At 46.6% G+C, this 26,287-nt stretch overlaps 1 protein-coding gene across 1 annotated transcript in view; it reads left to right on the top strand.

Moving 5' to 3' along the window:
* DOK6 (docking protein 6) overlaps positions 1-26,287 on the top strand; it is a gene marked incomplete at its 5' end in the record, with an annotated part of 934,435 nt that overhangs the window by 355,714 nt on the left and 552,434 nt on the right. Inside the window, one exon of the mRNA XM_069219182.1 lies at positions 12,150-12,269. Coding sequence (XP_069075283.1) covers positions 12,150-12,269 — 120 coding nt within the window. The remainder of the gene's footprint in view (positions 1-12,149; positions 12,270-26,287) is intronic.

The raw sequence follows: 26,287 nt of genomic DNA, 5'->3' as shown, positions 1-26,287 counted from the left end.
TTGTGCCTGCCTAGGCGGGAGCAGCAATTTTTTACTGCTCCCACCAAGCAGAACAAAGTTCCATATCCTTTGCCCAGGTGAGAGCTGGCAGGGTACTCCTGCACTGTCCCATGCATTAAACCACAGTATCCCGGTAGGGTTACAGAGATACTGTTAATCATCAGCTCCCTGTAGCTAATATCAGCTCTGAGACAGGGTGTGTGGCCCCTCTCCCCTTATTAAATACATTTATCCCCAAGAGATGGGGTCCCTGAAGCCTGAAGAGGCTTTGAGATGGGAGCTGCATGCACCCTACCTTGATACCAGGGCTTGCCCCATGATCACTGGGATCTGTCTGCCAAGAAAAAACTTTGACTTCATTGCAACGGACTTCAAATTGTTCAGAGCAGGTAGTAAACATTCAGGGCCTTATTTATACATTTTGCACCACATTTGCGTCATTTCTTGGTTCAAATGCGGCGCAAAAAAAGTATAAATGTGGGTATCAGTGCTTTGGCATCACATAAGTGCTAACAATATGGGTGCATTTCCTTCTTAGGTGTAAAGCATTGTTTGCCCTAATGCTGGGCTCACCCTTCTGCCTCACAACCATTCACAATGCATGAACTAAAATTCACAACTAAAATTGCTTTGTACAATTTGTGTATTGACAATGGACACATCACATTTGCAAAGCAGGGACATTTGTACCACATTTGTCTATTCAATGTTTTTTCAACTTAAACAGCTATGTTTTCCCCCCATGTAACTCCTAAAAATCTCAACCTAAGTGCACCAAACTTTCCATGTGCAGAAACTGAACTGCAGAACAAATAACACATTTTCAGAAGCAGCAGCGGGTGAAGAGTTGGAAACTCTACGGGGCAAACAGTTGTTTATTTACTTATGTAGTTATTTATTGATTTATTGATTAAGGTGTCTTATTAAGTGCGGCCCTTGCTGAAGGGGATAATAGAATACTGCAAGTAGGAAGCAGAACTTGCACAAGATATGCAGAACTACTTTCAAAGTAATATGTGGACAATGATTGCATTTGTAGCTATAATGAATTGTTCTGCAAATTTGCTTGAGAGCAGTGTGTAGAAGCAGTTAGTCAGGGGAGACATATGAAGACCAGCCAAGTATTTTTGGAAAAGCACAACCTCAAGGCCTCCCTGAACTTAGATGAGGGAGTGTGGCAGTGTTATTAGAGACAAGTTGTTCCAGAGTACGTACATGTAGCAGTGAACTGCTTGTTAACACAAACTGGACTTGTGGCCTCTCTGATGTTGCATCAGGGCTCATTTGAGACGTTGGCTCGAGCTAATGCTTTTTTAAAAATTGACTACGTATTAGTAACATAGTTTTCATTCTATCTTTTCTTGTTTATTCTGTTTTTATTTTCCTTTTATGATGTATTGCAAGCAGCAGACCATAATAATAATTTGTAAATATTTCCAAAATAGCAAAAAATTAATCAAGACGTTTATCTAACTGATAACATGAATGACATAAATTGATTAAATAACAGTTATGTCATTTTATTATTTTAATTATTTTACCAAATTAAACTAACTGATTAAGGTATTCACTAAGGCCTTTCGCATGTGATGTTTTATACACATTAGATTTTTTTTTAAAGTGTTTAATGTTAGATTGTAAGAGAGAAAAAAATGTTCCAGATTGAGGGCCTCATTTACAGGGCCTTCCTTATTGGTACATTGCACCACTGGAGCATCATTTTTTTTACACTCCGGTGGCGAAGTGTGCAGCGCCCATATTTACAAGGCCTGGAGAAGCCTTGTGTGGATTTTCATGGGCTTGTAAATATGGCCCCCTTGAACGAGCAACTCTGCGTGAAAGGGGTGCTCCCTGGGTGTTGCTGTGGGTGTTCCCATGCAGCACCCAGGAACCTGACTGAATCTGATGCATTCCCAGATTTGTAAGGCTGGTAATGTGTCAGATTCCTATGCCGCCTCAGTGGTGGCGTTAAAGTGGTGCAACGGGAAGAAATAACATTATTTCTCCCCATTGTTTCCTCTTTCTAAGTGTGCTGCATTCTGTGTGATGAGGAAATTACAGGGATGCATCCTATTTCTGTAAATATGATGCATCCCTGCACTTTCAAAATTACTCAGCACAAAGTTGGATTGCAGTTCAATGCAGCATCATTTTATTGTAAATGAGGCTCTAAGTATTTTAGCAAGTTTAATACGGCAAACCTAAATTCTTGAGTGCTAGACTGCTGTGAAGACAATGTGATTCCGGTAAGGACCAATAAAGACATTTTTGAAGATGGTGTCAATACCCCTGAGATTTAAATTCATAGGGAAAGCGAATAATTTCTTGCCAGTATTTAATCAAATGACTGCAGCACCAAAATATGTCTATCCAGATCCCACATGTGATCCTGAACACCTAGGGCAGAAGTATTACCATTATTTACTAAATAATGTTATTAAACTTCATTTTGTGCAGATTACTTCCAATGGTACATATACTATTCAGAGAACACAACCTCCACCATTAATTTAATGAAAGATCTAGCCACACCATCCTGATTCCAACCCGTGGGTTATTTAAATATGTAGAAGGTGTTTGTCAAGGTGAAATAGGAGTGTATGAGAATTATATCTGACAGGATTTGGGCTCCAAAACGAATTAATGTGATGGTTGAATGTGATGTACACAGTGTGGAAAGCCAGAATACAAATGGGAAATTACGTGCCACATCATATATTGATGAAAGAGTGTTCTGGAGAGGGGTATCCATTGTCTCTTGAGGTTTTTTTGTTGGTGCAAACATTATTAGAAAATATAAATATGGGGCAAATTTTCTATTATTTCACTCAGCGCAGTGCTGAGTTTCATTTAAGCAAGAGTGCAGGAAAGCACCATATCTACAAAGATATGGTCGGGCTGCTTGCTTTTCAAATGCTGAAGAACAGTGAGGCTGCCATAGGCCACACACACACCTTTGGACTAGGGTGCATAGGTGTGTACATTAGTACTGCATCGGTTTAGTTGTAGAAGGGTATTCTTACAGTAAAAACCACTTTGCCTATTCTAACTTTCAAACTGTTACCGCTTTGTATTTGTTCTGTACTGTGTAGCATGCATACAAAGTCCGAAAAGTTTAGCGAAATAAAAATGTTCCTTCTCCTTTGCCTGTCCATCAAAGAAGAATAACTTTTTGGAGTGAAACCAAGTCTTCCACTATTAATAGATAGGGCTTTGTATAAAAAAAATATAGGCGATAGCATGGGAACACCTAAGTGCCAGCCAAGAGATGCCCTCTAAATGCAAAGTAATGCTTCCAAGTTCTGCACTGGAAAGTAAATACCAAACCAATACTTTCTTCCAGTTGCTGTCACTGTAGGAAGTTGGCTCTGTATGCACCATTTCAAAGTAAGGAATAGTATGCACAGAGTCCAAGGGTTCCCCTTAGAGGTAAGATAGTGGAAAAAAGAGATAATTCTAATGCTCTATTTTGTGGAAGTGTGGTCGAGCAGTAGGCTTATCAAAGGAGTAGTGTTAAGCATTTGTTGTACACAGACAGGCAATAAATGAGGAACACACACTCAGAGACAATTCCAGGCCAATAGGTTTGTGTATAGAAAAATATATTTATTTTAAGAACCACAGGTTCAAGATTTACATGCAATACTTCAAATGAAAGGTATAGCAGGTAGGTACTTTAGGAACTTTGAATTAGCAAAATAGCATATACAGTTTTCACATAAATGAGATATAGCTATTTTAAAAGTAGACAGTGCAATTTTCAACAGTTCCTGGGGGAGGTAAGTGTTTGTTAGTTTTTGCAGGTAAGTAAACCACCTACGGGGTTCAAGTTTGGGCCCAAGGTAGCCCACCGTTGGGGGTTCAGAGCAACCCCAAAGTTACCACACCAGCAGCTCAGGGCCGGTCAGGTGCAGAGGTCAAAGTGGTGCCCAAAATGCATAGGTATAATGGAGAAGGGGGTGCCCTGGTTCCAGTCTGCCAGCAGGTAAGTATCCGGGTCTTCGGAGGGCAGACCAGGGGGGTTTTGTAGGGCACCGGGGGACACACCAGTCCACACAGAAAGTACACCCTCAGCAGCACGGGGGCGGCTGGGTGCAGTGTGCAAACAAGCGTCAGGTTTTCAATAGAAAGCAATGGGAGACGAAGGGGTCTCTTCAGCGATGCAGGCAGGCAAGGTGTGGGCTCCTCGGGGTAGCCACCACCTGGGCAAGGGAGAGGGCACCTGGGGGTCGCTCCTGCACTGGAGGTCGAATCCTTCAGTTCCTGGGGGCTGCGGATGCAGTGCCTTCACCAGGTGTCGGGTCTTTGAAGCAGGCAGTCGCGGTCAGGGGAAGCCTCGGGATTCCCTCTGCAGGCGTCGCTGTGGGGGCACAGGGGGGTCAACTCTGGCTACTCACAGTCTCGCACTCGCCGGGGAGTCCTCCCTGAAGTGATTGTTCTCCACAAGTCGAGCCGGGGGCGTCGGGTGCAGAGTGCCAAGTCTCACGCTTCCGGCGGGAAACGCGTGTTGTTTCAAAGTTGCTTCTTTGTTGCAAAGTTGCAGTCTTTGGTGAACAGAGCCGCTGTCCTCGGGAGTTCTTGGTCCTTCTAGATGCAGGGCAGTCCTCTGAGGCTTCAGAGGTCGCTGGTCCCTGGGGATAGTGTCGCTGGAGCAGTGTCTTTAGAAGTGGGGAGACAGGCCAGTGGAGCTGGGGCCAAAGCAGTTGGTGTCTCCGTCTTCTCTGCAGGGTTTTTCAGCTTAGCAGTCCTCTTCTTCTTAGGTTGCAAGAATCTGAGTTCCTAGGTTCTGGGGAGCCCCTAAATACTGAATTTAGGGGTGTGTTTAGGTCTGACGGATTAGTAGCCAATGGCTACTAGCCCTGAGGGTGGCTACACCATCTTTGTGCCTCCTCCCTGAGGGGAGGGGGGCACATTCCTATCCCTATTGGGGGAGTCCTCCATCTGAAAGATGGAGGATTTCTAAAAGTCAGAGTCACCTCAGCTCAGGATGCCTTAGGGACTGTCCTGACTGGCCAGTGACTCCTCCTTCTTTTTCTCATTATCTCCTCCGGCCTTTCCGCCAAAAGTGGGGCTGTGGCCGGAGCGGGCGGGCAACTCCACTAGCTGGAGTGCCCTGGGGTGCTGTAACAAAGGGGTGAGCCTTTGAGGCTCATCGCCAGGTGTTACAGTTCCTGCAGGGGGAGGTGTGAAGCACCTCCACCCAGTACAGGCTTTGTTACTAGCCACAGAGTGACAAAGGCACTCTCCCCATGTGGCCAGCAACATGTCTGGTGTGTGGCTGGCTGCTAAAACCAGTCAGCCTACACGGGTAGTCAGTTAAGATTTCAGGGGGTACCTCTAAGGTGCCCTCTGGGGTGTATGTTACAATAAAATGTACACTGGCATCAGTGTGCATTTATTTTGCTGAGAAGTTTGATACCAAACTTCACAGTTTTCAGTGTAGCCATTATGGTGCTGTGGAGTTCGTGCATGACAGACTCCCAGACCATATACTCTTATGGCTACCCTGCACTTACAATGTCTAAGGTTTTGCTTAGACACTGTAGGGGCATAGTGCTCATGCACTTATGCCCTCACCTATGGTATAGTGCACCCTGCCTTAGGGCTGTAAGGCCTGCTAGAGGGGTGACTTATCTATACTTCATAGGCAGTGTGAGGTTAGCATGGCACCCTGAGGGGAGTGCCATGTCGACTTAGTTGTTTTATCCCCACTAGCACACACAAGCTGGCAAGCAGTGTGTCTGTGCTGAGTGAGGGGTCCCAAGGGTGGCATAAGATATGCTGCAGCCCTTAGAGATCTTCCCTGGCATCAGGGCCCTTGGTACCGAGGGGTACCAGTTACAAGGGACTTACCTGGATGCCAGGGTGTGCCAATTGTGGAAACAAAAGTACAGGTTAGGGAAAGAACACTGGTGCTGGGGCCTGGTTAGCAGGCCTCAGCACACTTTCAAATCAAAATTTAGCATCAGCAAAGGCAAAAAGTCAGAGGGTAACCATGCCAAGGACGCATTTCCTTACAGTCACCTTTTGTGACTTTGCACCAGTGGAAAATATTGATACTTCTATCCCATGTTCTCCTGCAGGGTAATAGGGATTGAGTATTATCATGAAGCATGGAACCTGTACCTTTAGGTTAACAATGTGGCATTACTGACAAATATTTCGAGATTACTACATTGGTTAAGCTACTATCTTCAAGTCTCTTAGACTAGCAGTGCATTTCAAATATTTTAAGAGGTAGAAATTAATTGTAATGCCCGTGTAGGTGCTTAGGCCTTGATTTATACTTTTTGATGCTAAACTGCGCGAACTGCGCTACTTTTGAGAATATCTTCCTGTGCATTCAATTGCATAATATAGATTCCTGCATACAACCACCTCTCAAACAGTATTATGTTCATTCCACGTAGTGTTTGACAGAAGGGCTACAAGCCTAGGATCATATCATGCCCTTGTAATCAACAAAACTCCATTTTAAAAATATTTATTTTTCACTGCTGAGGTATATTGCTCTATCAAGGTAGCAATGCTTGTAATAAAGGATTGCACAAAGTGATCACTCATTAAAAGTGAACCATTTAGCCTTCATTAAAACAATGGTACCTGCACTCTGCCACTAATGTGCTAGTGGTGGGCATCTGCAAAACCTTCTGCCATGATCTTTCTCAGTAACCCCACAATTGAAAACAGCAGAGGTCCAGGTAGACCTCATAATAATACACACACCGGGAATTATGTGCACCTTGGTGAGCTTCAAGGACCATACCACATTTATCATTATCACGTATCTTAAATGTGGTTGAGTACCACTACTTATTCCAGTTTTGTAATCTGTTAGAAAGTAGAGGGGGTTTGGTTTTAGAGGGCCTATAAGCACAGCCAATGTGTTTAGCTGATCAGGATCACACCAATGCATTCTCTACCACAGCAGAGCAAAAGGGCCTCAATAAAGGAATTACGTTTACTCTGTTACCTCTTTCTCCTTCAAAAAAGGGGCACATTATCATTGAATTGCAGCTAGGACAGTAGTGAGCTTTGTGCTCCCGGGGAACAAAAATTATTACAAATCATGCTACCAAACAGGAATGTCATAGCTTTTTGCGGCCCATGTTAGAAGGTTTGATGGGCTCCAAGTGTCACAAAAATCTGTTTTGATGATAAACTCTCAAGGAAGAAGAAAACATGGCACCTGCACTCTCTGGTGTCAATTAGTGATTTTCACTGTTAGCTGCCTCATTATTAATAAGTATGCTTGCTTCAAAGTCTATAAATTGATTTTGCAACAGGGCCTTGAAAAATTGTAAAGCCTATATAAAAATGTTCGCCTAGCCCGCCCCTGGTGACAGAAGTGCTATCAAACCCCCTTCCTTGAACGTATATTGGCTTTAAAGTAATATATTTTGGTTAGTTCTAACAGCATATTCCACTCCTTTAAAGCACAAAGTAGCTTTGTGTCTCTGTGTTCTATCAGGAGTTGATTTTGTGATAGCTATTGAGCATTCTAATGTGGTGTGAGGTAGCTAACATCACTTAAAAATAGGTGTTTTAAAATTCTCTGTATTGACATAATATATAGGGCCTGATTCACCAAGGTAAACTTACACCTTGATTTAACTTTACATATTTGTTGGTATTCACACACTTTGAGTTAATACAAGTATGGCGACTCCTCTGTCAGGGCAAGAACTCTGCACATGAAAAGATAAGACAGCTGTATCTTATTATGGGAGGAATTGGCATGGTCATCAATTCACCAAAATGCCAGGGGTAGCGAAAGTGGCATCATACACCCTTTCACCTCCACCTTCACTCACAAGCACATACTTACATATACACATACATTCACCCTTTTTTCTTATTTAATCTACCACGGAAGGGCATATTCCACCTAACTGTACACCAATTTTAACACACTAATAGTGAATAATATACTATTATTCATTATCAGAGTGATACAAATTGAAAACAAAGAGCTTGGCGCCCCAAATGATATCCATATGGATGAGCTGACACTGTGTCTCTGGTGCTGAACCTGCCACCTTTGAAGCCTGGGGTCTCAAAGGTAGTGCCAGGGGTAGCAAAGGTCCTGACCAGCTCCCACCAGCTCCCACCCTACGCATTCCTCAGGGTTCCTCTGCCCGGTGTTCAGCCTGCCCTCACTTGGATTACCTGACCTTGCTGCTCCTGATCTCTAGCTCGGCCCCATCTCTTTGCCACTGTTTCCCACTCCTCACTTCCCACCCACCCTAACCTACTTAAAGGCAGGCATGTGCAGCAGACATGCTAAAGGCAAGCCCATCTGTGCCTGTCTGTGCCCAGTGCTAGGATCCCTGAATCTTCAGCCTGCCACTGGTACTTCTCCAATGAGCTCGGAAACCCCAAATCCAAGACACAAGACATCAACTGCAGCACCGCCTCACTGTGTTTCACAGAAGCACCCTTCATTTGCCACCACTGCTCTTCTCCTGTGATGTAAGACCCCCCATGAACACCACCCAGCAGACACCCTGCCAGAGACCACAGCTCCACTGTGCACAGCTCCACTGCATGCTTCTCAATGTTCGAGCCCCCTGCAGGCACACCATGGAAATCTGGGACACCATAACCACCCCGACATAATGTTCATCACTGAAACTTGGCTCACCCCCACATCAGCACCCAACATCACCACCGCAACACCCCCTGGATACAAGATAATCCATTGTGACCGCCCCAACAGACACAGTGGAAGCATCACTATCATCCACAATGACACCCTCAGCTGCTCAGACGACGACACCACACCAGCTCTGGAACACCTCAAAGTACAGATCAAACCGGATGCAAAAACCACTATCAGAGGGACCCTCACCTACAGACCCATGGGCCCTCACCACAATTCTTGCAACTCAATCCCAGACTTCATCGCCCCCCTGGCAATCAACTCCAACCACTACATTTTCCTGGGAGATCTAAAGTTCCAACTAGAAGACCCTAATGACACCAACTCCACAACTCTTCTTGAAAACATGAGCATCATCGGCCTCCCATAAGTAGTCATCACCTCCACACACAGCTCAGGACATACACTAGACCCCATTTCCTCGACCACCACCAAGTTGACCTGGACACACCACTGCATCGTCCACTTCACAATCAATGGCCAACCAGAAGTCCAGCCAATAATCACCATAACTGGAGCAAAGTCACGGAACCCACCTGAATCACCACCCTCAAAGAATCTACTGCATCACATCAGACACCTTTGAAAACAGCAGCCAAAATGTCACCAGCTGAATCTCCTCAGCGGCCGACATCATCGTCCCCCTCAGAAGAACACCACCAGCAAACCCACTAAGCAGGCCAGATGGTTCACCACAGAGCTTCTGACTGTCAAACGCCAGTGCAAGAAACTTGAGAAGCACTGGCTCTCCAACAAAACACCTGTCAACCTCAACTCCTACAGATCCCCCCTCAGCAGTTACTACCACCGTCTCAGGAAGACCAGGAAAGAAGCCCTCACATCCTGGCCAGCTCACAAAATACCTCGAAGAATACCACCTGCTCAACCCTTCCTAGTCTGACCAAATCACAGCACTGACACCACCCTGATTGAAGCAATGGGCGACATAGGATGCCTCCTCAACCAAGGGAGTACAGCTGTCCTCATCAACCTCGATCTATCGGCCGCCTTCAACATGCTCCCGATCCACACGCTCGTCACCAGACTCCACCACATCAGCATCCAAGGCGACGCACTCAACTGGATATCCTCCTTCCTCTTCGGTTGAACACAAAGAGTGTACTTTCCACCCTTCACCTCTGCACCCAAGGACATCATTTGTGGCATCCCCCCAGTCCTCCTCCCTCAGTCCCATCCTCTTCAACACCTACACCTACCTACACCTACTGATGCAGACATCACCCACAGACTCAACATCATCTCCTACACCTATGACACCCAACTCGTTCTCTACCTCACAGAAGAATGCTGTCACCACAAGGCCAACTTTCAAAACACCAGGACCAACATTGCCGCCTGGATGAAGACCAACTGCCTTAAACTCAACTCGGACAAAACAGAGGTCCTCATCTTCGGTAACAGGCCCTTCCCCTGGAACGACACTTAGGGCCCTCTTTACTTGGCCCCTTTCCCAGTCCCACCACCCATGCACGCAACCTCAGAATCATCCTGGACTCCCAACTGACCATGAAACAACAGATCAGTACCATCTCCTCAGCATGCTTCCACACTCTCTGCATGCTCTACAAAATCTTCCGATGGATCCCCATCTCAATAAGGAAGAAAGTCACTCAGGCCCTCATCTCCAGACGTTTTGACTATGGCAATGCACTCTACACCAAAACCACCAAACACTGAACCGACTCCAGAGCATCCAGAACTCGGCAGCAAGACTCATCCTTGACCTCCACAGAAGAGCCAGCATCAGCCCCCAGCTCAGGGACCTCCACTGGCTCCTCATCCAGGAAAGATGCCTCATCAAGTTCCTCAAATCATGCCTTCAAAGCACTGCACAATTCTGGACCCGCCTAATCAACACCTGCCTGACATTCCACAAGCTAACCATAGAGCACTGCTCCTTTACCCTCGCCCTGGCCCACGTCCCCCGCATCTGCCACAACCACTATGGAGGGTGCTCCTTCTCTTACATCACTGCCAAGTCCTGGAACCACCTCCACCTGTGCACCTCCCCATCGTTAACAAACTACAGGAGGCAGCTAAAGACCTAGCTCTTTGACTGCCATCACCTGCTGACCAGAAACTGCAGACACCACCAGTGTCTAGAGACCCCCCCAGGCAAGACCTACTGATTGATTAATTGATTGAAAGGGCAAGCCAGGGGTCGCAGCTGTGACCCCCAGGAACCCTATATGACGTCTTTGGGAGTTTGCACCACTGTTGAGTCACAGTTGGAAACTTATTATTAGCTCATAGTTTGTGAATAACAAAAGAAATGTACATTTACACAAAAGTGTAAGTTTGCCTTTGAGACCCTGAGCTGGGAAAGTGTACTTCAAAGATTTCAAGTAGTATTTATTGACATACCCATCTTCAAATTGAAAAAACAAGAGAAACAGGAAAAATTAATCAGAAAAAAGGCCCAGTATAATTTTAAAAAGACAGGCAGTATTTGATGAAGGATCACTGTGGTTTGTGTATATTATGCATGCACTGCTCAACCTCAGTGTCCCTCCCATCAGAGAATCTAGAAGTCTTCGCTAGATCGACGACAAGATGGCCTCTGGGATACTGGTGCGTTTTACTACAATGGATGACCCCAAGCTCAAAGAAGCAAAGCGTATTTGTGAAAAAATACAAATGAATAATATATAGCATATGGCGATCTGAAGAGGGGTCTGCTGTTCCTGTCAGCAAGCATTTAAAATGCATACATTATAAATACAAAATGTGTTTGGTGGATTTTGCATTTACTTTAGAGTAATCCGTAATATGCCATGCTCTGACATTTATTTAATTATTCAGGCCGTTCATGCTGAAACTGGTGAAACTGTGATCTTTGAAATGATGTCTTTGCTTCGTAACCGATCTCTTGTAAATGTAGATACATGCTTGCTCAAGCAGGTAATAGTAACTATTGTATTTAAACCAGAACCTCCAATGCCTAGAATTACTTAAAAAAACACAACCCAATATCAAGTTGATACTTCAGCGTAACTGAGCTAAGTCATTTTGCTGTTCTCTTGAACACTTTAACCTGCAGTGCTATTATGGAAAGCAATGATTCTTAACCTGTTGACTTCTGTTGACCCCCACTGCATTATTACTTGAATCCGGGGACCCTGATAAATCATTATTGAAAGCTGAGGATGACCAGCCTAAGCAATTTCTGGGTTTTGAACCTGAAAGCATTACGGAGACATACAAAAACAAGTATACACTAAACAAATGCTCAATTATTGGAAGTTTTGCGTAATTCACATTCAAATATGGAAAAAATGAAATGTTCAATATTGTTTACTAATTTGTATATACTTTAATAATTTTGACGATAATTTTAATATTAAGTATTTTTGTAAAAGTTGTGGATCCCCTGAGTAGGCCTCACAGACCCTCAGGGGTCCTAGGAATCACTGATGTAAAGTAAAGCCACAATGGCGTGCTGCTGATTTGCTTTTTATGTTTTCAGAGCTGGAAGCAGAAGAGTGGTGCAAAATTCTTTGTGTGGAGTGTCTTGGCACCAGACTTAACGACATCAGCCTCGGGGAACCAGATCTGCTTGCTGCTGGGGTTCAGAGGGAGCAAAACGGTATGTTCTTCCGTAGAAACAATGTGTCGGTCCCCTCTGTAGGATTTCAGTTTATGTTGTTTCATGCCAGTGACATGATTTTGTGTCATTTAGTATAGCACAATATCAGATCACTGTGTCCCACCAATAATAACAGGTTGGTGCTGTTACTGCTATGTTAAACTCGTATTGGTGCTTCTACTTCTTCAGAACGTGTTCCCCACCATGCTGCCATTGTGCTGAACTGCCTGCAATGTGCCTTCTCAAAGCCACTGCACGTCCTGTTCCTTCTCTCCACAGGAAATAATATCCGACGGCGGGAGCATGGGTCAAGTGATCTGATTGAGCCTACTGCAAGATGAAATACCAATTAATCTGCTTAATTTGTAAACTAAGTGCAGGGGCTCAATTTATTTCTTTGAAGGATGACACCAGTGCTGCTGAATGCCAGGGTTTCTGAATGCCAAGGGTGCTTTGGTTTAATTCCACTTCATGCCCCTGTTTTCCAACATCCAACACTTCCTACATCTTTATCTCACTCTCAGATCGAAGTTTTTCGTCACGTTCACCCTTTGTCACAGTTTTCTTACTATCTGTCTCAATTTTCTGACTTTCTTTCCCTTTGCTCTTGGTCAAAGTCTGATGATGAAATAAAAGTCCCCAAAAATGAGTGGTGGTGCCCACCATCGGCAAACACCAGCACAAACAAATTACTGTACATTTCTGAGCGCATCTGAGCAAACAAATATTTAATGTGGAATTCAATATTTTACAAACAATTGCATCTCTAAAAAGCTGTTGAAATGAATGGCCATGAGCCTCACTCTCCAGTGATTTAGTGTTAGAAATGGGGTCTTTGGTTGACAGTCAGGTTACCCCCTGTTCAAGCAAGGACCCTCACTCTAGTCAGGGTAAAAGAGAATCACCCTCAGCTAACCCCTGCTTACCCATTTGGTAGCTTGGCAGAGCAGTAAGCTTAACTTCAGAGCGCTAGGTGTAAAGTATTTGTACCAACACATACAGTAACTCAATGAAAACACTATAAAATGACACAACACCAGTTTAGAAAAATAGGAAATATTTATCTAAACAAAACAAGACCAAAACGACAAAAATCCAACATACACAAGTCAAGTTATGAATTTTTAAAGATTAAACTCAAAAATAGCGCTTAGAAACAAAAATGCTTTGATGAGATGTTAACACGGCGTCGTGACGGAGTCGTTCCCAACAAGCCGACACCAGCGGTGACGGACACGGAGTCGTGTAGACCCCCAAGTACAGTACCTTTGGTGAAGAGTGAAAACAAGCCGATGCGCGAAGTCGGGGATCGCGGCGTCTGTGCGAAACGTTGAATCCGTGCACTTCGAGCGGCGTCGGTCACGACGTGGTGTGGTGACTTCCAAAGAGTCATGGACTTCAGCGGGGCTGCAGCGGCGTCGGGCCTGCGAAGAGCGTCGCGCTCCAGCGAAGGTCACGGCGTCGGGTGCAGGCGGCGTTACCGGATTCAGCAGCGGCGGCGGTCCGGAGTCGTCCGAAGTCGATTTCCTTGGATTTCCACCAGCTTTCCTTTCAAGGGCCCAGGGACTGGATAGGGCACCACTTGTCAGAGCAGGAGTCTCTCCAGAGACTCCAGGGGCTGGCAGAGAGAAGTCTTTGCTGTCCCTGAGACTTCAAACAACAGGAGGGAAGCTCTAATTCAAGCCCTTGGAGATTTCTTCACAAGATGGAAGGCACACAAAGTCCAGTCTTTGCCCTCTTACTCTGGCAGAAGCAGCACTGCAGGAAAGCTCCACAAAGCACAGTCACAGACAGGCCAGCACTTCTTCCTCAGCTATCAGCTCTTCTCCAGGCAGAGGTTCCTCTTGGTTCCAGAAGTGTTTCTAAAGTCTGTAGATTTGGGTGCCCTTCTTATACCCATTTTAGTCTTTGAAGTCACCTTTCTTCAAAGGGGACTCACACCTACTTGTGAAATCCTGCCTTGCCCAGCAAGGCCTCAGACACACACCAGGGGGTTGGAGTCTGCATTGTCAGAGGCAGGCACAGTCCTTTCAGATGAGAGTGACCACTCCACCCCTCCCTCCTAGCAGAGATGGCTAATTAGGAAATGCAGGTTACACCCCAGCTCCCTTTGTGTCACTGTCTAGTGCGAGGTGAAAAACAACCCAACTGTCAAACTGACCCAGACAGGGAATCCACAAACAAGGCAGAGTCACAGAATGGTTTAAGCAAGAAAATGCTGACTTTCTAAAAGTGGCATTTTCAAACGCACAATCTTAAAATCATCTTTACTAAAAGATGTATTTTTAAATTGTGAGTTCAGGGATCCCAAACTCCACATGTCCACCTACTCTCTAGGGGAATCTACACTTTAATCATATTTAAAGGTAGCCCCCATATTATCCTATGAGAGAGACAGGCCTTGCAACAGTGAAAAACGAAATTGGCAGTATTTTACTGTCAGGACATATAAACCACATTACTATATGTCCTACCTTATCCATACACTGCACCCTGCCCTTGGGGCTACCTAGGGCCTACCTTAGGGGTGCCTTACATGTAAGAAAAGGGAAGGTTTAGGCCTGGCAAGTGGGTACACTTGCCAAGTCGAATTTACAGTGTAAAAATACACACAATGACACTGCAGTGGCAGGTCTGAGACATGATTACAGGGTTACTTGTGTGGGTGGCACAACTAGTGCTGCAGATATAACATATGGTAAACAGCTAACTTTTGGCCTTATTTAGAATTTGAAGGACATGATATGGCGTCAGAAACATGGAAGACATCCCACCTGCCTTATTTCAAGCACATTGTAGCCTATGGCACTTATAGTAAATAGGAGAGCCCCGGTTTTGAAGTATCCTGTCTGCCAAACTCCAAATAAGATCCTACATTCTTAATACAAATATACTTCAGGTATTAGTGCTTATAATCGAAAAACAATGCTCTGCTCCATATATGCATCAAATTCTACTCATGAAAAGGACCTAATGGTTGAATTTTGAATGTGTCTTGCAAAAATGTGAACCATTTATGTATTGTAATGTTGCATCTACTGCAGACTATAGGTCTGGCTCTGGCATATCCCCTGGACCCCGAAACAGCTAAATAATTGGAAACCAGTTTAATGGAAGCATAACTGATTGAAACTGATATAGACCGATAAATGGACAATGTTTTTCTTCGGCTCTGTGTCAACATATCTTCCTATTGCTTTTTGTTAATGTTTGTATTCATTCTCCGTGTGATCTTGTTTTCCCTCATTATGGACAATTATACGTATAGAAGTAGAGAGACAGCAATAAGTGTATAAACACTTGCACTTTAGTTTTCTTATTCCAGGCCCATTCTGACATTAGAACGTGCAATACAATTATGTCTGTAGGTACTTATAACAAGTAATTATTGGACTGGTGAACTAATTGCGCCTGTTAAGTCTCTTTTGGTGGTTGGGTTTCATGGCTCCACTACACTCCTGACCACAACTTCACACGTGGAAAGGGGACATCCTTTCATATTTGCTAGCAGCAAAACAAGCAAAGCATGTCCTTGTGGCATCCTGCTTAGAAGAGCTCTACCTCTCAACGCCTTTCCCTTTTACTCTTGTCTCTTGTTACCTGCTTGCGCACTCGGCCTCCCACTGCTTTTTCCTCCCTCTGTTACCTCTCTACATCTGCTGACACACACCAGCAGGTGCGAAGAGTGGGCACTTTCTGAATTTCTTTTGATGATGTGGCCTGGTATCTGCTGTGCCCAATATCCAAATTATTTTCAGGTCAGGCTGTCTATCTGGCATTGCCTGAAGCATTCAAGAAGCCTCTCTGTACATTCTTATTTCACAATGCAGCAGCAACACAATACTGCAGGTAGGCTTACAAAAATCGCTTTAGATTGGGGTACAGCTCTCACACTGATTTTAAGTGTTTGTAGCGCATAATATCCTACTGTCCATTTTACATTCAACTATACTACATTGTAGGAAGCTGGCTCTATATATACTATATCAAAATGAGATATAGGCCCTCATTATGACATGAGTGATAAGTGCTGCTTACCGCCATGCTGACTGCCGCCAACATACCGCGACCACGGCGGTACACCGCTACACGTGTTATGACCCACACATAGAAATCTGCCACTATACAGACACACACACAAGTCCGCCAGCCCAAAGGTCAGTGATAAACTGGCGGTACCAAAACCCACACGCCAATAGAAAAACACCCACAGCATTATGACCCACGAATCACTGCAGCGGACATTCAACCGCAGTAAATTATTGGCGGTACATACCGCCGCGCTCAAAATACACACACACCTACAAAACAACACCACATTGGACAATTCAAACTACACACACCTGACACACATACACATACACACACCACACCCACACCACTATAAAACACACACCCACATTGCCCACAACACTTTACTATTATAACCAATTTACAACTGAGAGAGAGACATGCCAGGAGCACCCACAGAGCAGGGAGCCACAGAACAACATGACCCATACACCATCCACGCACGTCACAGCACACACCCCAACACATTACCCCACACACCCTCACACACACCAATCACACTACTCCCATGGCACCACAATACCACCCCAGGTTTTCAGAGGAGGAGCTAAGGGTCATGGTGGAGGAAATCATCCGGGTAGAGCCACAGCTATTTGGAGCACAGTGCAGCAGATGTCCATTGCTAGGAAGATGGAGCTATGGCGGAGAGTCGTGGACAGGGTCAACGCTGTGGGACCGCACCCCAGAACAAGGGATGACATCAGGAAGAGGTGGAACGACCTACGAGGGAAGGTGCGTTCTGTGGTTGCAAGACACCAGATAGCTGTACAGAGGGCTGGCGGTGGACCCCCACCTCCTCCCCCACAACTAACAACATGGGAGGAGCAAATCTTGGCAATCATGTATCCTGAGGGCCTGGCAGGAGTAGCAGGAGGACTGGACTCTGGTAAGTCAACTCTTCACTACTTTCACCCCCCCAGCTGCACACAATCACAAGAAAGGATACTCTGATTGTAAACCTAAGGGAACCTAAGGGAACCTAAGGGAAAAAACAGCAAAAAACACATTGAACATTTGTCCTTTGTGACTAGATACACGGTCCACAGTCAGGGTATTTTTGAAATACTTAAACGCCATTGGCATTTGCTTACCGACCTGCCTGGACTTAAAGGGTTCCTCCCCAGGGTACCTAAGGTCACTTACTGAAGAGGATGGACATTGAGGGACTATCTCTGTCCTAGTTATATTTCTGTACCTAACACAACTACATGGCTCTCCATAAAGCCCTCGGGTTTTTATACATGTCGTGAATGTAGTGTGTGTGCCTTTGGTCTGGACAAAACCAGTAACTTTTGCTATAATAACACAGGGACTCATACCATCAAGAGTTTTATCAATTGTAACACCAAATTTGTGATTTATATTTTAAGGTGCGCATGTAACAAAATATATGTGGGTAGCACCATAAGACCTCTTAAACATAGAATACAGGAGCATGTACGTGCAATCAAGAATAACGATAACAGGTACCCAGTGTCATCACATATGACACTGGCTCACCCTCATGATGATTCGATTTGGTTTCTAGGGATTGACCATATCCCACCAAATCCCAGAGGGGGAAATAGAGAGCTGCAATTACGTAAAAGGGAGGCAGCTTGGATATGCCGTTGACGAGCAGTCGAGTTGGGACACAATACAGACCACGAATTTCACTATTATTTATAATACTTCCGGTGTACAACATTTTTTTCACAATTACTTCTATTTGACTATTGAATGACATGGTCTTTGAGATCTCTGTATGGGTCTTTTATTCAAAATTGTCTCTTCATAGTGATCCTTTTTATAGTCAGTCTATGTGACTATTGCATGCTGGAGTCACTTTTAATGTATTGACTTGATTCATGATATATCTTGTAAGGTCTCTCTCTACTTACCTGCTTAGGGCTTTAACTTAAAAATGTCAAATGTATTCTTTATGCCTATTTGGGTTGGAGTTTTTTCACAATCATTTGTTCAATCAATCATCCAAATAGGTTTTTTCAATGATAACTTAAGACTGTACTCTCATTTGTACCGCATACTTCCTTATTGTTTCATATGACACTTTGCAATCACTTTTTCACCCCTTGTGGCCTGGTACATGATCTTCTACTTATTATTTGTTTATCACTCGGTATCTTTCCATATTTGGGTTTGTCACCGCTTTTCATTGTTTTTCTCTCTTCCTCTTTATCCCTTCTCTTTTCCCTCTAGCACCTCATTATATGCTTTCAATATTTTTGATACATTTTTTATTTTAATTTTTATCATTTGAACCTTTGCTCTAGTTCGCTATAAAATACCGGGTTTGTACTTCCCTTTTTTCACACGTTTTCCCCATTTCAAAATGGCCGCTGCACATGACAACTAGCAACTCTAGAACGACCACTGCTGAACACAGTCCGTCGTCTATGTTTATACTTGCTTTCCCGTCTACGGCGGGATTTTAAATATCCGGCGTCCTCCTCTCTAAAATCTTGGACACTCGGACAGTGAGCACTCACACAATCAGCTGGACGGGCGGCATACGGCCGGGCCCGTCTCTCTCTCTCTCTCTCTCTCTTTTTCCGTTCACCTGCCTCTGTGACTTTCTGGTTCGCCGCGCAGCAACCAATTGCTATACTTGTTTCCAGGTAAGTCTGAGATAGCCTTTTCTTACGAGCGCCTTTCAAATCTACTCTCGAGGTTGTCGCTGACTTTCTGCTTGATCTATATATTTTATATATATGTTTTATTCTCTTCTCTTTTCTTTGTTTATACTTTATTCAACATAAACGTAATATTCCCGGCTCATCTGTTCTGAAATTAGTGACCCTTGCCCCCGACCATATACATTGTCATGGGTTCCTTCTTCCCTTTTCTTTTCTCTCTTTTTTTATTAGAATCTCCATATGCTTTTGTCCATTTGCATATTGTGAACAACAATTTTGCTTCAATTGGAGTACTACCATTGGTATGTGTGTTGTTTTTTTGACCTGAATAAACTTTTGTTATTCTATGTTATTTCTTGGTCACCAATGGGATTTCAGATTTACTGGCTGAGGCATGCTCTCTTTCGAGTCTCTATAACGCTATGCGCACTGGTTCTTTATAAGGAACTCACTCCACTACGTTCCCGTGCACACTCTTTCACGATGTGCTTCTTGAACTTCATCTCTGATCCCTCGTTTTTGATCGTTTCTCCTTGCTTGTTCTGTCAACTGTACATGACTTGATATTGGTCTGGATTAAGACATTGTCTATATATATTTTTTCTTTTTGTAATATTGTTGTACTCTCATAAAGTAACTTTGTTGTCTGTTGTGTTTTTGCTACATGTATGTCAAGTAATATCTTGTTTGTCAATATTTTCTGTTCGTGTTATTTCATGTATGCCATTATATTACCTTACTTTTTTATGGCTATATGCTACTTTGTAGCCCTGAAGAAGCCCATTTGTATAGGGCGAAACACGTTGGCTGCTCCTCTTCATGAACCTTATGTTGCAACAAGCTTCTTACACCAATTAAAGTCTTCGAGAAGAAACTAATACAAGCTCTGCATCATTATTTGCTCAATAGTATTGGACTTTCTGTACTTACTGTGTCTCATTGGATGTTTTGGAGTGGTGCACCCCCTAATTGCTTTTGTAAGGTTAGGATAATGTGCCTGTCCTCCATTGTCGCCAGGTCCACAAGGGGTCTGTACAGTGGGGGGATGTCTCCATCTCCTATTCATCCTCAGCGGTTGAACCCTAGGGTGAAAAACAGTGAGAAGATGTGCATATTCATAGATATCCTCAGATTTAAATGCCTTGCATGTTTTTACAGAAACAGTATGTGAACGTGTAGGTCCGTTGATGTGCCTATGTCTGCTGTGACACAGTTAGGTGCCATTGCCTCTTCCCTCCTGAAAGGGTGGCCGCCTGACCTGTTTGGAGGGACAAGTGGAAATGAGGTAATTCCCCTGACGTTGTGCGCCGTTGCGGTAGGTGGTCGATGACTGCCGTGCAACACCTCATTGGTTATCATTGGGGCCGAGGGGTTCCAGGAGCAAATGGTGATGTATGTCGGCAGTGACGGTACGCACGGCCACAGATGTGTCCGCCATTTTCTATCTGTTCGCTCACTTACTACCTGACCTTCAACAGGAGAGGACCTATACTGCAAGTGCTGCTGTGACCTGTGTCTGGAAGCAACCATGGCTCGAGTGTCTGGGGAAAAGGCCCCTGCCTTCACTTTGGAGGAGTTGAAGAGACTGGTGGATGGGTCCTACCCCAGTACCCTTTACTTTATGGTCCTGCAGACCAACAGGTGAGTACACTGTGAGCACGATGCGTGGAGCATGGATTTATGGAGTGCTGTGTTTGTAAGCCTCATGTAGGGGGGAGCTGAGGGGTCCTGGGCAGAGTGCTGCATGTTTGGTGGGCAATGTCTGTGCATAAGTGGATGGGAGGGATATGGTGGACCATGAGTGTAACAGGCCGAACGGCATGACTAATACCTTTTCTTATGTATCTTTTTCTGCAGGTCAGCACCCATCATGAAAAGAGTATTTGGAGTGCCATCACCAAGGAGGTGCAGACCCTGGTGGTCTTTGACAGACGGAGCACCCACTGTCGCAAACGGTGGGAGGACCTGCACCGCTGGGAAAGGAAGACGGCGGAGGCCCAGCTGGGGATGGCCTTCCAGCGAGGAAGGGGTGCCCATCTTACCCTGACCCCCCTGATGTTCCGCATCCTGGCAATGGCCTATCCAGAGTTGGATGGGTGCTTAGGGCATCACAGCAGCCACAAGGGGGTGAGTACAGTTTCATAATCATGAAATTGTGCACATTGAGGTGTTATCTGGGTGGGGGATGTGGGACGAACATTGCAGGGTAGGTTCCATGATGGGCAGGCTCAGTTACACTCCAACACCAATAATGCTAGTGTGTATCTACTACTGGGCAGAGTCCTGTGGGTTTCAAGTGTGCTGCTATTGGCATTAGGCATTGTCCCCCATGACCTGGTGACTAGCATTGTAACTGGTAATGCATGGCCTAGTGAATAGGGCTGTTCCCTGTGAGTTGTGTACCCTGTGAGTTGTGTATACCAACGGTGGTGTTGTTGCTGGCATTGACCCAGTGTATCCTCTGTCTCTTCCCCCCCTTTTTGTTTTGTCACCCTGTCCTTGTGTGCATCATCTGGCGGAGGACCAGAGGCACCGGCGACAGAGGGAGTTGCATCCCACATGGCCCATGAGGCCAAATCCACCAACAGTGAGGGCACCAGTGGGACTAAGGGCAAGGGGAGCACCACGGTGGAGACTGGAGGGGACAGTTCTGACAGCAACACCTCCTCCGATGGAAGCTCCCTGGCGGTGGCGAACACCTCTTTTCCCACCCCAACTACAGGTACAGCCGCCACCCCGTACCAGCACTGCCCTCCCAGCAGCCCCTCAGCGTGTTTCCCGTGCCCGCTCACCCAGGAGGGTGGGCATCTCCTTCACCCCAGGCACCTCAGGCCCTGCCCCAGTCAGCCCTGCTGCCCTCAGTAAGGAGGCTATTGACCTCCTGAGATCCCTCTCTGTTTGGCACTCAACAATACTGAATGCCATCCAGGGTCTGATAGGGCATTTGCAACAAACAAATGCATCTCTGGAGGGAATTCACTCTGGTGTGATGGCCCAACAGAGAGCATTTCAGGCTCTGGACAACTCACTGATGGCAGCCATTGTCCCTGTCTCTAGCCTCCCACCTCCAACTTCCTCTACCCGGTCCCAATCCCCTCAAGCCCTGCCTATCCCAAGCACACCTTCAGACCAGCATGCACCCAAATCAACACACAGAATTGGCGCAGGCAAACAAAAGCACCACACTTCATCCCACAGGCATTCACACAAGCACCATCCAGATGCAGACACACCAACATCCACTGCCTCCACTGTGTCTCCCTCCTCCTCCTCGTCCACCTCCCTCCCAGTAGCGTCTACACTACATGCCCCTCACTGACAGTCACCACCCCCACATCCATGCACACATCGCCTGTGTTCTAGCCCACTGCGTCTGTGCCCCCTCCTCCCAAATACACAAACGCAAGCACTCAGACACTCAACAGCCATCCACCTCATGACAGCATCCAGCACATACACCTGCACCTGCACTTAAACACAGCAGACAGACACCTCCAACAACCACTCCCTCTTTTTCCACTCCCAAACCTTCACCCACTTCCAGCCCTAGTGTCCCTAAAAGGCTTTTCCTCTCCACCCTTGACCTATTCCCTGCCCCTCCTCCCCCGTCCTTCACCTCAGGCCAGGGTGGGCAGAACCCAGGCAAGCACCTCAGCCACCCAGTCCACGGCCACTGTAGTTTCTTCAGCTACTGCAGGTGTGAGAGGCTCCAAGGAGCCACCCGTCAGCACTTCCAGGGTGCTTGCATCACCTGCCAAGAGCAAGAAGGGCCCACCAGCTAGCAAGGGCAAGAAGGCACCACCGGCTAGCAAGGGCAAGGAAACACCAGCAGCTACCAAGGGCAAGGAGGCACCACCAGCTAGCAAGGCCAGGAAGGGAACACCAGCTGGCATAAGCAAGGAGGCACCACCAGCTAGCGAGGCCAGGAAGGGAACACCAGCTGACAGAAGCAAGGAGGCATCACCAGCTGCCAAGGGCAGAAAGGGAACACCAGCTGGCAGAAGCAAGGAGGCACCACCAGCTGCCAAGGACAATATAAACGAGACAGACGCCACAGGCAGGATGGATCTGGTGCCTGGGGCTGGAGCTGCATCTAGGCAAACAACACCAGCCATGGCACTTCAGCCATCCGAGGCTGCAGGGGAAAGGCAGGAGCCTCTCCCACCACTGACAGCATCGCCACCTGTGCCACTGTCAGAACCGCTACCTGCACGGCCACCTGCACCACTGCCAGCAGCAGCAGCCCCAGTGGGCAGCCATCCGAGGCTGCAGGGGAAAGGCTGGAGCCTCCTCCTACCACTGACAACACCGCCACCTGCACTGCCGTCAGCACTGCACCGCCACCTGCACCAGTGCCAGCAGCAACAGCCCCAGTGGGCAGCTGTCCGAGGCTGCAGGGGAAGGGCTGGAGCCTCTCCCCACCACTGACAGCACCACCACCGGCGAGCAGTGTGCGGTCGTGCCTACATGGGCTGTAGTGCATCCTGGCCCATGCAACAACTGTAGGTGTGACACCCAGGTGAGAGACTGTGACCGTACACCATTCAGGATCTGCATCGCTGGGCACAAGGCCCCCTCCAGAACCAGTGGAAGAAGGCATCCACTCACTGCATCCTTGCCAGGATGAGGCACACTGGGCACAAAGCCCCCTCCAGAACCAGTGGAGAAGCTACCCAATAGAGAGACAGTGGTTTTGCACTCCCAGGACCAAGCAGTGGGCAAACCACCCACTAGAGAGACTATGGCTTTGCACTCCCCAGGACCAAGCAGTTAGCAAACCACCCACTAGAGAGACTTTGGCCTTGCACTCCCCAGGACCAAGCAGTGGGCAAACCACCCACTTGAGAGACTGTGGCTTTGCACTCTGCAGGACCAAGCAGTGGGCAAACCACCAACTAGAGAGACTGTGGCTTTGCACTCCCCAGGACCAAGCAGTGGGCAAACCACCCACTTGAGAGACTGTGGCTTGCACTCCCAGGACCAAGCAGTGGGCAAACCACCCACTAGAGAGACTGTGGCTTTTCACTCCCCAGGGCCAAGCAGAGGGCATGTAGCCCCCTCCAGGAGCAGTGGTGTTGTACCATCTTCCGGCTGAGGTGCCCCCCGCTCCCCTTCCCCCTGAGGTGTCTGTGTATTTTCAACCTGATGCCCCAGAAGTGTTCTCTCCGTATTGAGGCAGGAGTCAAGTGTGGCCTTTGCCTATGTGTTATGGCCCTGTGGGCCACGGACATTTTGGACTGGGCATTGTCCCTCCATTTGTATATATTGTAGATACTGTTTTGTGCTTTAAGGCCGTATTTATCTAAATTTATATTATCACACTGGCCTTACTGACATCCTTTTATCCTTGCGTTATTCCTGAGTGTTACGGGATGGATATGTAATGTTGTTGCATCTGTTTGTGTGTATGGTGTTGGGGTTGGGGGTGGGGGTGTTGCGTGTCGCGTGTGTGTCACTCTCTTTTTCCTCCCCCCTCCCTTGTGTGCTAGGTGCGGAACTCACTGTGGTCGTCTTCGCCGCTGTTCATGTTCCTGGTGTAGGAGGACGTACACCAGCATGGGGAAGATCTGCAGTTCGGGCTCCATGGTGTTGTGGTTCTTTCTTGAGTGTCGAGAGGTGAGTTGTTTCCCTTCGTTGTATTGTTTCCGCTGTGCTTTTGATGGCGTTGGTATCGCCCTGGAAAAGGTGGCGGATTGGTGTCTTGTAATGCAGTGGGCGGTACATTGTCTTCCGTCTGGCTGTTGGCAGTTACCGCCACGGTGCTTGTTGCTACCGCCGTGGCGGTCGGGGTGTTAAAGTGTCTGTCTGTGTTGGTGGTTTCCACTGTGGTCAAAATTCCAGTTTTTTTTATCGCCGGCCTGTTGGCCGTATTACCACTGCTTTATCACCGACCGCCAGGGTTGTAATGAGGGCCATAGTGTGCATAGAGTCCATGAGTTCCCCAGAGGCTTAGCAGAGGATAAAGTAGATAACACTAATACTCTCGTTTGTGGTAGTGTGGTCGAGCAGTTAGGCTTATCAGAGGCTAGTGCAAAGCATCTGTTGTACACACATGCAATAAAGGAAGCACACACTCAATGACTAACTGCAGGCCAATGGTTTTTATATAGCAAAAATATATTTTGTTACGTTATTTCAGGATCCATAAGATTCAGTTTGCAGGTAAATGCATTTGTAAGTAAGTATCAGACATATGTATCAACACCAATTTGTTTCCATTTGGCAAACTAATCGGTTTTCGAAAATAAATAGCAAATATCTGTTTGAAAAGTTGACACTGCAATTTTCAAACATACGTCTGGGAGTGAGAAAAGTTAGCACAGTTTCAAGATAAGTACAAGACTTACAGTTCCAGTCTCCAGGGGTTAGGATGTCCACAGGGTGGGGATCAAGTTAAGCCCACCACCAGCAATACGGGTCCGGCCGGTGCAGAGGTCAAAGTTGATGTAGTTTTAACATGGGCTCCTACTGGGGGTACTTGGAATGAGGCCTGCTTGCAGGTAAGTACCCAAGTCTTTTATGGGCAGACCTGTGGGGTTTAGAGGAGCACTGGAGGGACCATAGGTCAGTACCCAACACACACCCTCAGTGGCGCAGGGGCGGTCGTGTGCAGGGTGCAACACAGCATCGGAATCCCAATGCTTTCCAATAGTGGGGTCCGGGGGTAACAAAGATGCTGCAGGCTAAGTCCATGGGGTCAGTTCTGGAAAGTCAAAGGCTGGACAAGGAGGAGGATCACCTGCTGGATGTTGCTGGACTGGTGGTCTGACTTCCTAAGGCCAGGGGGCTGCAGGTGCAGAGGTACCTTTGGGCATCGGGTATATTCATTTGGTTCTCTTGCAGTCAGGGGGGTTCTCCGGGTTTAGGCTGCAGGCGTCATCGTGTTGGACAGCAGGGGTCAACCCAGGGTGGACACTAGGTCAGAATTACCTGGGGACCAACTTCAGTTGGTTGAGCTACATGGACACGGGCCGTAGGCGTCGGGTCCAGAGTGGGTAGGACTCATGGATCTGAGATGGTTCTGGTATCCTTTACTGGTGTTTCTCTTTGGACAGGGCCACTGTCCACAGGAGATCTTGGTCCTCTGCGGGTGCAGGCAGTCCTCTTGAGGCTTTTAAGATGTCGCTGGTCCTGCAGAATGAGTTGCCTTCTTGTTGCAGGGTTTCAGAAGCTGGAGACAGGCCTGTAGGACTGGGGCCAAGTCAGTTGGTGTCCTTAGTCTTCTTTGCCGGGTGTCAGCTTCTCAGTCCTTCTTCTTTCTTCTTGTATTCTTCTTGAGGTCACCAGGAATCTGAGCTAGGTTCAGGGGAG

Source organism: Pleurodeles waltl, chromosome 2_2 (assembly GCF_031143425.1).
Source record: "Pleurodeles waltl isolate 20211129_DDA chromosome 2_2, aPleWal1.hap1.20221129, whole genome shotgun sequence".
In the NCBI taxonomy this organism is placed as follows: domain Eukaryota; kingdom Metazoa; phylum Chordata; class Amphibia; order Caudata; family Salamandridae; genus Pleurodeles; species Pleurodeles waltl.
This window is presented reverse-complemented; position numbering and strand designations above follow the sequence as displayed.